The sequence below is a fragment of the Mobula hypostoma genome, chromosome 23 (genome assembly GCF_963921235.1).
Source record: "Mobula hypostoma chromosome 23, sMobHyp1.1, whole genome shotgun sequence".
NCBI lineage: Eukaryota > Metazoa > Chordata > Chondrichthyes > Myliobatiformes > Myliobatidae > Mobula > Mobula hypostoma.
Genome location: NC_086119.1, coordinates 15063970 through 15080825, shown reverse-complemented (window position 1 = coordinate 15080825; position 16856 = coordinate 15063970). Strand labels below are relative to the sequence as shown.

General features: G+C 42.5%; 1 protein-coding gene across 1 annotated transcript in view; it reads left to right on the top strand.

The window, feature by feature from the left end:
* LOC134336800 (LHFPL tetraspan subfamily member 7 protein) overlaps positions 1 to 13870 on the top strand; it is a 364145-nt gene extending 350275 nt beyond the window's left edge. The window contains exon 3 of the mRNA XM_063031273.1: positions 12043 to 13870. Within this exon, the coding sequence (XP_062887343.1) occupies positions 12043 to 12269 (227 nt within the window). The 3' untranslated portion in view covers positions 12270 to 13870. The remainder of the gene's footprint in view (positions 1 to 12042) is intronic.
* Positions 13871 to 16856: the final 2986 nt, after the last annotated feature.

The window sequence follows — 16856 nt, the reverse complement described above, 5'->3', positions numbered from 1 at the left end:
CCTCAGGACTTGCCGATCACGGGTTTGACATCTGGGCTTTGACTTTCAAACTCACATGACCTCTGACCCCAGTGACCTGGGGGGGGGGGAATTCACCAGCCCTCGTGACTCCTGCCCTTAGCCGTGCCCATGGATTTTCCCCAGATTCTCTTACCGCTCACCCACATGAGGGTAGCTTACAGTGATCAATTAGTCAATCAACCAGTGAGGGTGGGAGATATCAGACGGACCCCGAGCACCCAGGGGAAGTCCATACAACCACAGGGAGAATGCGGAAATAGCAGACAGACCGAACGTGAGATCAGCATTGATCTAGGGTTGTTGGAGCTGGGATGTGCTCAGTGCTTTCCCTGTGACGGACTGGTCCACATCCACTGCTTTTTGTAGGATTTCCTACTGAAGGGCATTGGTGTTTCCATACCAGGCTGTGCCGCAGCCATTGTGGTGACAGGGGCTACACTGTTGTCCGTGTGTGTAAGTAAACAAAGTGTGATTGAGAAATGAGTGCAGGTTTTCAGGGTCCATTGAATTGGTGATGACACTGTAACTGAATCCTGGGCAACATTCGTGCTTAGGCTTTGTCCTGGTGGAACGCGGGGTTAACAGATGTTAAGGGACTAGATGTGATTGGTAGGTGGGAAGACTTCAAAGGGGAAATTTTGAGAGTGCAGAGTTTGTATGTTCCTGTCAGAATTAAAGGCAAATTGAATAGGAATAAGGAACCTTGGTTCTCAAGGGATATTGCAACTCTGATAAAGAAGAAGAGAGAGTTGTATGACATGTATAGGAAACAGGGAGTAAATCAGGTGCTTGAGGAGTATAAGAAGTGCAAGAAAATACTTAAGAAAGAAATCAGGAGGGCTAAAGGAAGACATGAGGTTGCCTTGGCAGTCAAAGTGAAGGATAATCCAAAGAGCTTTTACAGGTGTATTAAGAGCAAAAGAATCGTAAGGGATAAAATTGGTCCTCTTGAAGATCAGAGTGGTCGGCTATTTGCGGAACCAAAGGAAATGGGGAAGATCTTAAATAGGTTTTTTGCGTCTGTATTTACTAAGGAAACTGGCATGAAGTCTATGGATTAAGGGAAACAAGTAGTGAGATCATGGAAACTGTACAGATCGAAAAGGAGGAGGTGCTTGCTGTCTTGAGGAAAATTAAAGTGGATAAATCCCCGGGACCTGACAGGGTGTCCCTCGGACCTTGAAGGAGACTAGTGTTGAAATTGCAGGGGCCCTGGCTGAAATATTTAAAATGTCGCTGTCTACAGGTGAGGTGCCGGAGGATTGGAGAGTGGCTCATGTTGTTCCGTTGTTTAAAAAAGGATCGAAAAGTAATCCGGGAAATTATAGGCCAGTAAGTTTAACGTCGGTAGTAGGTAAATTATTGGAGGGAGTACTAAGACAGAATCTACAAGCATTTGGATAGACAGGGACTTATTAGGGAGAGTCAACATGGCTTTGTGCGTGGTAGGTCATGTTTGACCAATCTATTGGAGTTTTTCGAGGAGGTTACCAGGAAAGTGGTTGAAGGGAAGGCAGTGGATATTGTCTACATGGACTTCAGTAAGGCCTTTGACAAGGTCCCGCATGGGAGGTTAGTTAGGAAAATTCAGTCGCTAGGTATACATGGAGAGGTGGTAAATTGGATTAGATATTGGCTCGATGGAAGAAGCCAGAGAGTGGTGGTAGAGAATTGCTTCTCTGAGTGGAGGCCTGTGACTAGTGGTGTGCCACAGGGATCAGTGCTGGGTCCATTGTTATTTGTCATCTATATCAATGATCTGGATGATAATGTGGTAAATTGGATCAGCAAGTTTGCTGATGATACAAAGACTGGAGGTGTAGTAGACAGTGAGGAAGGTTTTCAGAGCCTGCAGAGGGACTTGGACCAGCTGGAAAAATGGGCTGAAAAATGGCAGATGGAGTTTAATACTGACAAGTGTGAGGTATTGCACGTTGGAAGGACAAACCAACGTAGAACATACAGGGTAAATGGTAAGGCACTGAGGAGTGCAGTGGAACAGAGGGATCTGGGAATACAGATACAAAATTCCCTAAAAGTGGCATCACAGGTAGATGGGGTCGTAAAGAGAGCTTTTGGTACATTGGCCTTTATTAATCAAAGTATTGAGTATAAGAGCTGGAATGTTATGATGAGGTTGTATAAGGCATTGGTGAGGCCGAATCTGGAGTATTGTGTTCAGTTTTGGTCACCAAATTACAGGAAGGATATAAATAAGGTTGAAAGAGTGCAGAGAAGGTTTACAAGGATGTTGCCGGGACTTGAGAAACTCAGTTACAGAGAAAGGTTGAATAGGTTAGGACTTTATTCCCTGGAGCGTAGAAGAATGAGGGGAGATTTGATAGAGGTATATAAAATTATGATGGGTATAGATAGAGTGAATGCAAGCAGGCTTTTTCCACTGAGGCAAGGGGAGAAAAAAACCAGAGGACATGGGTTAAGGGTGAGGGGGGTAAAGTTTAAAGGGAACATTAGGGAGGGCTTCTTCACACAGAGAGTGTTGGGAGTATGGAATGAGCTGCCAGACGAGGTGGTAAATGCGGGTTCTTTTTTAACAGATAAGAATAAATTGGACAGATACATGGATGGGAGGTGTATGGAGGGATATGGTCCGTGTACAGGTCAGTGGGACTAGGCAGAAAATGGTTCGGCACAGCCAAGAAGAGCCAAAAGGCCTGTTTCTGTGCTGTAGTTTCTATGGTTTCTATGACTAAGTCGGCTCCCTGTCAGGAGCTGCCCTGCTGCGGTTAGTGTGTCATAGCCAGTCCAGAGCTCAGCTTAACACTGTCACAGCAGCTGAGGGAACACTCACAGGATCACCGAAGTTCAGTAGCAAGGAGCGGATTTGCCAAGGCTTTCTGAGGCATTGGGTCAGACCACATTTGGAGAACTTTGAGCAGTTTTGAGCACCATTTTGAAGGAACAATATACTAGCGTTGTAGCAGGTCCAGAGGAGGTTCATGAGAATGTTGGTGGAAACAAACGAATGAGGCACATTTGATGACTCTGTGCCTGTAGTCACTAGAGCTTAGAAGGATGGGGGTGGGAGGGAGAGGGATACAATTGAAAGCTATCGAATATTGAAAGGTCTAGATAGAGTGGAAGTGAATAGGTTGTTTCCTGTAGTGGGGATTCTGGGACCAGAGAGGACAGCCTCAGAATATAAGGAAGTCCCTTTAGAACAAGAATAAGGAGGAATTTCTTTAGCCAGTGGTGAATCTGTGGAATTCATTGCCACAAACGGCTGTGGAGACCAAGTCATTGGGTATATTTAAAGCTGATAGGCACTTAATAAGTAAGCGTGTCTAAGATTATGAGGAGAAGGCAGGAGAATGAGGTTAGGAGGGAAAATAAATCAGCCATCATTGAATGCTAGAGAAACGATGGGCTGAAAGGCTTAAATCTGCTACCATGTTATGATCTTCTGACGTACCTAGATACCGATCCCAAGGAGGGAATGGTGGGCCCTTTAAAAAAATGCACTTTGGCTTGATTTGTTTAACAGGAAAGGAAACCCAATAGATTTTGTTACGTGCATGCTAGACAATAAAGACAAAGCAAGAGCCTGCGGATGCTGGAGAACCTCAGTGTGTCAATCAGGATCTGTGGTGGCCGGAGAAAGGAGATTTTGTTGATGTTATGGGTCCAAAAGCTACATCAGGCCTGAGAGTGGAGTGGGGAGATGGCTGGTTTCAAGAGAGAGGGATGAGTGGTGAGCTGAGGGGAGAAGGATGTGGACAGGCAGATCGAGGAAGAGGGGTGCAGTTAGGAGGTACAGGCAGTGGATGGTCAATTTTGGAAAGGGGAGATTAAGAAGGACAGAAGCAGATGTAGCTAAGCATGGAAGGGGAGAGTGAAGGTGGAAATAGCTGGGAGGGTGATGAGTGGAAACACAAAGGCTACAGGTGCTGGAATCTGTTAAGTAAAGAATGTGAACCATAAGGGGAGAGGTGTAGGGCAGATGGAACCAGAACCAGATGAGGGGAGTGGGTGGGTAGCAGGCTGAGGGAACCAAGAGGGAAGGGGATGAGCATGAGTGATGGGATGGAAGGGATACAGGAAGCAGGTCAAAAATGGGAGGACTGGAAGAAGGGTGGGCAACTTTGGAGATGAAGGTAAAGGAATCCATTTAAATTCATTGCCTCATACATCAAAGTTGCTGGTGAACGCAGCAGGCCAAGCAGCATCTGTAGGAAGAGGTGCAGTCGACGTTTCAGGCCGAGACCCTTCGTCAGGTCTCGGCCTGAAACGTCGACTGCACCTCTTCCTACAGATCCTGCTTGGCCTGCTGCGTTCACCAGCAACTTTGATGTATGTTGCTTGAATTTCCAGCATCTGCAGAATTCCTGTTGTTTGCGTTTAAATTCATTGCCTCTCAATTTCATCTGGTGCCTAAATATTTCAAAGGCAGTGCATGTACCAAGCAACTAGGTTCAGGAACAGTTATTACCCCTCAACCATCAGGCTCCTAAATCAGAGCAAATAAATTCAGTCACCTTTACTTGCTCCCATCACTGAACTGTTCCCACAACCTACGGACTCACTTTCAAGGACTCTTCGTCTCGTGTTCTTGATATTTATTGCTTATATATTTATTATTATTATTATTATTTCTTTTTTTATGAATTTGTGCAGTTTGTTGACTTTTGCATACCTGTTGTCTGTCCTATTGGTGTGGTCTTTCAATGATTCTATTACAGTTATTGGACTTATAGAGTATGCCCACAAGAAAATGAATCTCAGGGTTGTATATGGTGACGTGTATGTACTTTGATAATACATTTACTTTGAACTTTATTATAACACCTTTCACAACTGTAGCATATTAAGATCTTTTACCACCAATGAAATGCTTCAGTGTAGGAAAGGTTGGAGCCAACTGCACACAGCAAGCACCCACACACTGCAATTATTAGAGTGTCTGTTTCAGTGACACTTCAGACTCATTAGTTTGGCTCTAATCAGAATCAGAATCAGGTTTATAATTACCGGCATGTGTCGTGAAATTTGTTAACTTAGCAGCAGCAGCAGTACATAATATAGAAAAAACAAATAAATTATGTTATATGTATGTTGAATAGATTTTAAATAGTGCAAAAAACAGAAATAATATATATTTAAAAAGTGAGGTAGTGTTCATGGGTTCAGTATCCATTTGGGAATTGGATGTCAGAGGGGAAGAAGCTGTTCCTGAATCGCTGAGTGTGTGCCTTCAGGCTTCTGTATCTCCTTCCCTGATGGTAACAGTGAGAACAGGGCATGCCCTGGGTGCTGGGGTCCTTAATAATGGACGCTGCCTTTCTGAAACACCGCTCCCTAAAGATGTCCTGGGTACTTTGTAGGCTAGTACCCAAGATGGAGCTGACTAAATTCACGACCCTCTGCAGCTTCTTTCAGTCCTGTGCAGTAGCCACCACCCCCCCCCCCCGCCGCCTCCATACCAGACAGTGATGCAGCCTGTCAGAATGCTCTCCACGGTACATCTATAGAAGTTTTTGAGTCCTTTTGTTGACGTACCAAATCTCTTCAAACCCTTAATGAAGTATAGTCGTTGTCTTGCCTTCTTTATAACTACATCGATATGTTGGGACCAGGAATTCCCGTTCAACAGAACAATCCATTAACTCTGAATGAGAGTTTGAGTGCTGAGTGGTCTTATATTTGATTTGGAGTTTTGTAATATTTCCTCTGTGGCAATTAACAGATGATACTCAAGTTTAATTAATTTCTGCTCGAAGTATTTCTTTTCTTTTAGAGAAGGCTTACAAGTTATTTTGTCCTTGGGCTATCCCTGGGGATGGCTTGCTTTCATTCCAAGATTGTGGGTTCTAAAGTTGACTGTTGTAGGACACCCAGTGGGGAAGGAGATGCATGCTGGACAGGGGAATGGTTTGGGAGGTGGTTCACTTCTTCTGCTTCACTGAGACCCACTGATGACCAGTCCACCGTCGTAAGACCTGGCCGTCAACCATTTTAGTTGTGGGATCATCTATTATCTGGTGGTGGCCCAAGGCCCGAGGTTTAGATTAATTTGTCACATGCACATTGAAAACACTGAAACATACAGTGAAATGCGTTGTTTGTGTCAACAACCAACACAGTCCAAGCATGTGCTGGGGCAGGCCACTGTGTTGCCATGCTTCTGGTGCCAAAGTAGCATGCCCACAGCTTACAACTCTAGCCCGTACAGTTCCAGTGATCCTGGTTCAGTCCCGCCGCTCTCTGTAAGGAGTTTATACGTTCTCCATGACCACATAGCTTTTGGCTGGGTGCTCCAGTTTCCTCGCATATTCCAAAGTCGTACACGTTTAGGATAATTAGCCACATGGCATCATTGGACAGTGTGGGCTCATTGCTGTATCTCTAAGTCAATAGAAAAATTCTGCCCAGAAACAAATAAAAATACCTTACTCCCACAAGGAAGCTGATGCCCGATTCAGAAATCACCTAGCTCCCAGCGGTAAGTTCAGGAAAAAATCCAACTAATAACCAAAGACGTTTGAAAGTTTCTCATTTTTACAGTTGCTGTCTTTCTCTGCCAAACAGGCACTATTTTCTCAGGATTATTAAGCGTATTGCTTACTTGTGGATTCTGCTGACTAGTTAGATGGCTCTGAACAATTATTTAATCAAAGGTTGTGATCTGCTTTTAGCTAACTGAGCAATTGCAGATTGAAACACTCCTAGATTGCTAAGCTCCATCATCATAAGTGGTAGTGAAGTGCTTTTATTGTTCATCTGTCTATGTGGCCCCTCTGACACAAAGGCATCCAAAACAAAAACACAAGGTTAAGTGCATCTGTGACAACTTGTGTGGGAAACAGGAATGTAACTATTTCAGTGCCTGGTGGTTTATTATTATCAATAATGGTTACTGAACCTGGGTAGCCTCTCAATCCACGGGGCAGGGGAGGCACGGTTGAGCACTCAATATCACCCAGTTCAAAGTCCAAACTTTGAAGTAAAGTTATTACCAATGTGCATATATGCCACCATAGACTACCCTGAGATTCATTTTCTTGCAGGTATTCATAGTAGACCAAAGAAATATAATAGAAAAGATGTTAAACTACACACAAAGACTGACAAACAACGTGTGGAAGGAGACAAAATGCACAAATACCAAAAAAAAGCAAATAATAATACTGAGAACGTGAATTATAGAGTCCCTGAAAGTGTGTCTGTAGGTTGTGGGATCAGTTCAGAGTTGAAGTGAGTGAAGTTATCCATTCTGGCTCAGGAGCCTAACACGAGGAAATCTGCAGATGCTGGAGTTTCAAGCAACACACATCAAAGTTGCTGCCCAGGCAGCATCTCTAGGAAGAGGTACAGTCGATGTTTCGGGCCGAGACCCTTCGTCAGCACTAACTGAAAGAAGAGATAGTAAGAGATTTGAAAGTGGGAGGAAAGAGGCTCAGGAGCCTGATGGTTCTAGGGTAATAACTGTTATTGAAGCTGGTGGTGTGAGACCTCAGGCTCCTGGACGTCTTTCCTGATGGCAGCAGTGAAAAGAGACCATGGTCTAGACAGCGGAGTCCTTGATGATGGATGCTACTTTCTTTTGTCAACACTCCAACAGTGAGCTATCAGAATCATAGAAATATAGATCAGGGGTCCCCAACCTTTTTTGCACTGCAGACCAGTTTAATATTGACAATATTCTTGCGGACTGGCCAACCGGGGGAGGTTGTTCAAGTAGGGTTAACCTCACCTCAACATGTCTTTTACAGTTAGGGTTGCCAACTTTCTCACTCCCAAATAAGGGACAAAAGTAGCAGTCAAATCCCGGGACACTTTATCCCAGGAAAGACTACCATGACCATGAAGTCTTGTGCGGGCACCTGTGTGCACATGCGTGATGTGCGCATCTGATGTGCGCGTGCGCGTACGTGCTGATTTTTTTTCCCACAAATCGGTTTTGCCTTCATCTTCCCGACTATACTGTACATACATTATTTCTACTTTATATAGGCTGTGTATTTATCATATCATTCCTGCTTTTACTATATGTTAGTGTTATTTATTTTCGGTTTTATGTGTTATGTGGTATGATTTGTTAGATTATTTTTTGGGTCTGCAAACGCTCAAAAATTTTTCCCATATAAATTAATGGTAATCGCTTCTTCGCTTCACGCCATTTCGGCACGAAAGGTTTCATAGGAACGCTCTACCTTAGCGGGGGAAATAGGGTCAAACCAATTTAGCCCAATATACGGGATGTCCCGGTAAATGCGGGACAGTTGGCAACTGTTCAAGTTCAACAGTGTGTGACAGGGAATGAGGAAAGGTGCAGCTGACTCATATCGTTTCCTCACGGCCCGGTAGCACATGCTTTGCGTCCCGGTACCAGTCCGTGGCCCAGTGGTTGGGGACCCCTGATATAGAGCATGGAAACAGCCCTTTCTATCCAACTCATCCACGCCAACCAAGCTCCTTAACTGAGCTGGTCCAATTTGCCTCTTAATCTCCCCGATCCATGTACCCATCCTGCTGAATGTCTTTTAAATGGTATAACTGTGCCAGCCTCTATCACTTCTTGTTCCATATACTCACCACCCTCTGTGTGGAAAAAGTTGTTCCTCAGGTCCATTTTAAATCTTTCCCCTCTCATTTTAAATTTAGTTCCTCTAGTTTTGAACTCGCCCTCTCTGGGGAAAAGATTGTGGCTCTTTTCCTTGTCTGTGCCCCCTGCCCAAAAACTTTCCATTAACTCAGCCCTTAGCTTCCTGTCCTCCAAGGAAAACCTGCTTCAAGTCTGTCTACTTACGAACTTTCTGCCCATTACACTAGTAGGTCTTCCATCTCTACTTGGCAGTGTTCAGGGCCTCCTTCACCGTGCTCTCGGTTTTCACTACCGTCAGCCGTGCAAGTCCTGGGTGGTGACTCAGGGGCACCGTCGTACACAGATGTAGAAGGATACTTCATTGCTGTTTCGGTAACAGTTTTGTTTGACCAGTCAGCGTTGTTAGCCTTGAGCTGAACATAAGAACATAAGAAATAGGAGCAGGAGTCGGCCATCTGGCCCATCAAGCCTGCCCCACCACTCAATAAGATCATGGCTGATCTGTCGGTAAACTCAGCTCCACCTACCTGCCTTTTCCTCATAACCCTTAATTCCCTTACTATGTAAAAACCTATCTAACTGTTTCTTAAATATATTTAACGAAGAAGCCTCAACTGCTTCCCTGGGCAGAGAATTCCACAGGTCCACCACTCTCTGGGAAAAACAGTTTTTCCTCATCTCCATCCTAAATCTTCTCCTCTGAATCTTGAGGCAATGTCCCCTAGTTCTAGTCTCACCTACCAATGGAAACAACTTTCCTATTTCTATCTTATCTATCCCTTTCAAAATTTTGTATGTTTCTATAAGATCCCCTCTCATCCTATCTATCCCTTTCAAAATTTTGTATGTTTCTATAAGATCCCCTCTCATCCTATCTATCCCTTTCAAAATTTTGTATGTTTCTATAAGATCCCCTCTCATCATATCTATCCCTTTCAAAATTTTGTATGTTTCTATAAGATCCCCTCTCATTCTTCTGAACCCTGAATTGGAGGACAGGTGGACCTCTCTTAGTCTGGCCTCTGCCCTTTGACTTGTTCGGCATGGGTAATCCTACCCAGAGTCAAAGCATAACGCCTTCACTCCAGCCAACATAGCTCTCCGGGTCATTGAGGCATGCAAGTCTCCAAACCACAACGAGGTTGTGATCCTCTTGGAGGTATCTGGCTACTGTTTATAACTCAAACCCTCCGGTCCAAGTAACATCCTCGAACCTTTACTGCATCCCTTTTGATTTAAAGACATCCTGTGCACAAGCAGGGCCACTGAGACTGTACGCAGTACTCCAAAGGTAGCCTTGTGCAGCCATTGCCCGTCCACAACGTGCCCTCTTCCCATTACTATCATCAGGGAGGAGGGACAGGAGCCCGAAGACACACACTAAATGTTTTGGAACAGCTTCTTGCCATCAGATTTCTGAATGTTATATATATGATATTGTAGAAAAGTCTGAGACACATATACACATACAGGTATATATGTTATATGTGTATGAGTGTTTGTGTGTATCTGTGTATATATAGAGCTGACACATAACATTGCACTAATAACTCCAATATTTATGGTAACAAATGGATAAACCTGGACTACAATTGATTTCACATTTATTTTAAAATCGTTGCCTTATTAAAAAGTGTCCCCGACATTATCAGAGGTCTAAATGGAGAATGGAAAGGGTCTATTTCACTTGCACACTGGTCAGTGACTGGGAGATTTAGGGAGAAGTTGAGAGGTGATAGTTTCCGAAAGTTGCCTCCTAGAAGGGTGGTGGGAGAGAGCCCTCACGATTTTTGTTAAGTACCTAGGTGAGTGTTTGAAGACCTGTAACCTGCAGGCTATGGACTAAATGCTAGGAATTCATCTTAATAGAATTATGGAGACATACTGCATGGGAACAGACCTTTTCTCCCACTGAGTATATAAGACATAGGGACAGAATTAGGCCATTCAGCCCATTGAAACTGCTCCACCATTCAATCATGGCTGATTTATTTTTCTTCTCAACCCCTTTCTCTTGCCTTCTGCTTGAAACCTTAGGCATCCTTACTAATCAAGAACCCCCACTTTAAGTATACCAGATGACATGGTCTCCACAGCCATTCACGGCAATAGTAAGTTGTACTGTGTATTGTTAACTCCACTTAGCCAGACAAGATCAGCGGCCCTTCCACATGGAACTACCTTTCAGCTTGATGATCTTGAGGAGTAAGGACCCAAGGAGTATGGCTAAGGATAAATAAGATATGGCTAAGTGAAGTTTTAGAATCAGAATCAGGTTTAATATCACTAGCATATGTCATGAAATTTGTTGCTTTGCAGCAGCAGTACAGTGCAATACATGCAAAGTTAATATAAATTACAATTTTATATATAAAACATTAGATTAAGTAAATAGTGCAAAAAGAGAGAGCAAAAATATTGAGGTAGTTTTCATGGTGTGTTTCATTGCCTATTCAGAAATCTGATGGTGGAGGGGAAGAAACTGTTCCCAAAACATTGAGTGTGTGTCTTCAGGCTCCTGTACCTCCTCCCTGATGGTCGTAATAAGAAGACAGCATGTCCTGGGTGATGGGGGCAAAACCATTTTCACAAAGTTAAAACATTGTCCCAGAAATATGTAAATATGGAACAAAAGTTAATACAACTATAACCCAATGCACTACATATTTGGTAAATGATGACATGAAATACCACATATTCTGTCTGGGTAGCTTCCAATCTTTGGCATGCCCATTGATTTCTCCAGTAATTTCTCCCCCTCCCTCTTCCCCTACTCTGGGTCTCCTCTTACCCCTTTCCTTCTCCTCACCTGCCTATCACCTCCCCCTGGTGTCCCTCCTTCCCCTTCTCCCATGGTCCACTCTCCTCTCCTATCAGAATCCTTCTTCTTCAGCCCTTTACCTTTTCCACCTATCACCTCCCAGCTTCTCACTTCATCCTTCCTCCCAAACCTACCTGGCTTCACCAATCACCTTCTAGCTTGTACTCCTTCCCCTCCCCCCACATTCTTATTCTAGTTTCTTCCCCCTTCCTTTCCAGTCCTGATGAAGGGTCTCGGCCCAAAATGTCAACTGTTTATTCCTTTCCATAGACATTGTCTGACCTGGTGAGTTCCTCCAGCATTTTGAGTGCATTCCTCTGGATTTCCAGCATCTGCAGAACCTCTTGTGTTGAACATTCAGCAAATGCAGATCATTATGTTTTTTGGGTGCAATTTAAACCATTAAGATCTTAATAGAACCCTGCATCTTTCGAATAGGGTTTGCAAAATATCTCACTCATGTACCTAATTTCCAAAAATTCCTGATGTAGGAAACTTCCTTGCTGTTAATTTTGTGCATCACGATTATTGGACCTGTCCAGAATTGTTTAAAGAAATTCTTACCTCAAGTTGAGGACATGAACAACACAAGAACATTAAAGTCGCCAAATTAACTAATTCTTGTGTTTCTTTGCAGTGTTCATCATGGCGTCTGGGCTTCTTGTCTATCCTTTTGGACTGAACTCCGCCATTGTGCAGAAATATTGCGGGGATTCGAGCATCTACCACGCGGCAGACTGTCAGATTGGATGGGGTTACATGCTGGGGATCGTTGGAGTCATGCTCGCTGTCTTTCTGCCTTTCTTCTCCAAATATGCACCAAAAGAATCCACTTTACCAACTCCAATACCTGCAATTTTATAGTACTTGTTACTAAAAAGGGACAATTGTACCATGGTTATGAAATATCCTGTTTTTACACTTTCAGAAATGAACAGAAGATAATGAAAGCACTTCTTTAAGCTATGAAACAGCTAAATTCGATTTGCGACCCAAGTGCATTATGTGAAATGTCTTCCTGATTTCCTCAAAATACACAGCAAGCTGCGAAAATTAGCAATTTATGAAAAAAGCTGTCAGGAAATCAGTTACGAGGAAGTCTTGTGTCCTGTGAGTTACTGTTACACGCTTATAACTAGACTTTAAACAATTTTCCTGTCAATTTCAGTTCATTTGTAGTTCTCACGAGGATTGACAGTAGTTTCCAGGATAATGGTCAGATAAAAGAGGGTTCAATTGGTTGAGGAATTCCAGTTATTGTGAACAAAGTAAGAAGAATGAGATCAGAGGAGATATGCAGTAACAGAATGACCACACGGTGTGTTCTGCACAACAGAGGCTCATGCTGATCAGTACAGGTATAAAAAACGGAACAGATTAGAAAATCGATAACAACCGTGATATTGCACGGTTCTTTCAATCGGGATATTTTCTGTCTGAGCCTCTAAACGTCAAAAACTTTTTAAAAAGTTTTTCAGCTAGAGTATGGAACTATCGGGAAATGCCTTCTCTGGGAGGTCAAAATTACCGTTAATATTTAGTCAGAATAAAGCCAGAGAGATTGCAGATAACTCCAGTTTTAAAGGGACGCTTATCAAATAACTAGAGATCTCGTCAATCCACATTATGTAAGAACAAAATTTTAGTGAGACACCTCACACTAAAATCTCTGTCAGATTGGAGATAAAAATTAAACTGTGGACCGATAATTCCATTTAGAAATGCTTCTGACTGAGATTGGAAGATGGCATCTGTGATGAGGACCTGCACGCTGCTAAGATCTCTGAGTACATTTTACACTCATGCAGTCCTATACACTCAAGCCACTATATTTACATTTTAAATAAAGAACTCCACATATCAACTGTCTGTATGAAGATACATCAGAATATGCAGAATAGCCATAATGAAAATTTCAGAGTAAACATCTGTATTAATACAAAATAATCTTTATCTGTCATTACCTAATATAGTGATCCCCTCTTACCATAATGTGTAACTACTTCCTTATTAACCCTTTCACTGCATATAACCATTGCAATGCCACCTGCTGTGACCAACCATCTCATAAACTCCAAGCTGGTGTTCAGGGACTCTAGATGCCAAATGGAAATTAGCCAAGGATATCTCATTTTCCCTCCATCTAGGGAGCTCTTACACTTTCTGTAAATATTCAGTTGATGTAATGACATTGCTTATATAAAATTACCTTAAACTTCTATACTTCCACATATTAGTTAAACTTCTATATTTCCACATATTACTTCTGATTTTAGATTTATCATATTTCTTTGAGTCGAGTATGATATTCTCCTTCGGGGTTGTCTATTGTAGAGGCCAATCACGTATTGTGGTGCAGCATTGAGCTATACAGCGTGGAAGTAGGCTCATCATAAACCCAAGACACTCTGCAGTTGCTGGAAATCCAGAGTAACACACACAAAATGCTGGAGGAGCTCAGCAGATCAGGCAGCATACATGGAAATGAATAAACAGTTGATGTTTCAGGCTGACACCTTTCATCAAGACTGGGCTGAAACATCAACTGTTTATTCCCTTCCATAAATGCTGTCTGATCTGTTGAGTTCCTCCAGCATTTTGTTGGTGTTACCATGGAAACAGACCCATCGGCCCAACTCATCCTCATTGCCTAACTGATCTAGTCTTATTTCTTAATTTCTGTTGACATAATTTTATCAAAATTATTGTTTCTCATTTAAAATATTATCTCTTAGATGTGATGTTTGATCAAAATCGTAAAAGCTTAAGACATTCATAATCTGTTCTTAAAGCAACACCTCATGGTGCTGGTCTAATCTCGAAACAGATAATAAACCTCCCATTAAATCTGGGCTACTTGAATACTAAATAAATTGCTATCTTAAATTTAGAGCTGCCATCTTCCACCTCACAACACTGAATTTTTGAAAATGATCAACAAAAGTCTACAGCTTTTAATAATGACAAAAGGCAGAACCAGAAGAACTGCTGCAAATTTATCAGTAAAGCAGCCACATAAAACTGTTCTATTCTCATAACCAATAGCAATTAATACCTTCACTGTTACTTCCAAATACTGCCTGATTGCATCAGAATTTTCACACCAGAAAATGATTTAGACAGTTTTTCTAACAAATAATGCTAAACAGCCTATTTAATGTGATTCATCTTGCTGGATTGCTGCTATGTTTAGTACACTAGGATGGTTTCACTAATTTGCAATTAAAATATCAAAAGGCACAGAGTCCTCTTTGACCCTATCATGGGTAAATGTTGCATTCTGATTTGGATTTGGGTTGAAAAAGATTTAAAGACTGATTGAAATCCATCTGACTGCTGGTAATGCATTCAAACACAGTTGTTTGGTAGGAAAGCAACATTATTGAAAGCCAAAAATAGTTTTTGTATTTCAAAACTATGAAGACACCATCGTAAGCATGCATACAAGTTCCCGACATAAGGTGTATAATTGTCAGGCATATATACATCCATAAAGAATGCATGACTAAAATTGTATTAACCATCTATTTAAGTACTGTGTTGGCAATAGGGATCAACTACGTCCATAATGCCTCCCCTGCACTTACAAATTTCAAAGCCACTTTGGATCAATAGAAATACAAATTGAATCTTAATTGATCATTCTGATTTTTACAATAAACTAACTGAGCCCTACAATCACTGACACTTTTAATTTTATCATGTTGCGCCCCAAAACATAGTGCTAATTCAAACTTGGAGAAATCATGATTTGATTTCTTTATCCAAGTCACTAATTGTACCACTTTGCACTCGATAAAAGGATCAGTTTAGATGCCATGGGAAAGATTTCCACTTCATGTGGTAAAACTGCCAGAACATTGTTTATACAGGGGTTTACAAAACATTTTGTCTTTTCCTTGTGTTTCTAGAATAAAGAAAGACAACCTAGAAACAGGTCCTTTGACCCACCCTTCAACAATGAGTCCACGCAGAACACTGAGTTCACCCTTCAACGTACTGAGTCCATACTGACCTCTGGGCCCATATTGACCTCTGAGTCCACCCTTCAACCCACTGAGACCATCCTTCAATGCACTGAGTCCATACTGACCACTGGGTCCATACTGACCAGAGTCCACCTTTGCACTACCGAGTCCACCCTAGCTACTGAGTCCATCCTCCGACCTACTCCATCCATACTGACCTTTGGCCTACTAAGTCCGCCCTGACCACTGAGACCATACTGACACCGAGTCCGTCCTTCGACCCCCTGAGTCTGTATTGACCATGGCATCCATCCTTTGACCCACTGTCCATACTGGCCCACTGAGTCCATCCTTCAACAGTAAGTCCTTCATTTGATCCACTGAGTCCCGACTGACTAGAGTCCATCCTTCAACCCACTGTGTTCATACTGGCCATCAATTAATTTACTTTTTTTTTAAATTGCCCCCACATTCTCATCAATTTCTACCCTCTGAATCCTTCCACCCACTGACACACTATAGGTAACTTACAGCAGTCAGTTAGCCTCCAACCTTTACCTCTTTGGGTTTGAACACAGAACAATACAGCACAGTACAGTCCCTTTGGCCTACAATGTGTGCTGACCTTTTAACCTACTCTAAGATCAATCCAACACTTCCTTCCTACATAACCCTCCATTTTTCTGTCATCCATGCACATTTAGGAGGAAATGGGAGCACTCAGATAAAATCCACACAAACGTGATAACATGAAAGCTCCACATAGACAACTCTTGAGGTCAGGACTGAGCCAGGGTCTCTGGGACTTTGAGGTAGCAACTCTCCTAGCTGCGATACACACAAAATGTTGGAGGAACTCAGCAGATCAGGCAGCATCTATGGAGGGGAAATACGCAATTGATATTTCAGGCCGAGATCCTTCATCAGGACTAATTGTGCCACTCAGAATGTATGGCTTCACAGAGTTAGCCTGCCTTCTCAATTCACTGTAGTCAGGCACTGGACCGATTTGCCCTTGTACTGTCATACACATTGTCTCCGATTCTAACACGTACACCTCTTTAACCACAGCGGCGGGGCAGAAAACCCTGCAGGGATTTCCACAGTGATCAGCACATTCATCTCACTGGAATAATCATACAGCAGTAGGTCTTCACTACCCTCACCCTCTCCTCTCCGACCAACTGTGACATGTTCATCTCTGGCCAGATAGTTCAACAGAAGCTGATGAGATTGTGTGTTCATTGTTATGAGAACGGCCTGGGTTTGTTTCAAGGACATAAGCACAGGGGAGTGGATCCAATTGCCATATTGTAATTCTTTTTAGATCCAAGGAAGGAGTCCAACATTTTCTTTCACAGTTAAATGTATTATATATTATGTGAATGGAAAGCAAATATAACAAGTTTCTTACTGTCACAAGAATGTTATCCAAATCTTCAGGAGCACCTGATGAAGGGTCTCGGCCTGAAACATTGACTCT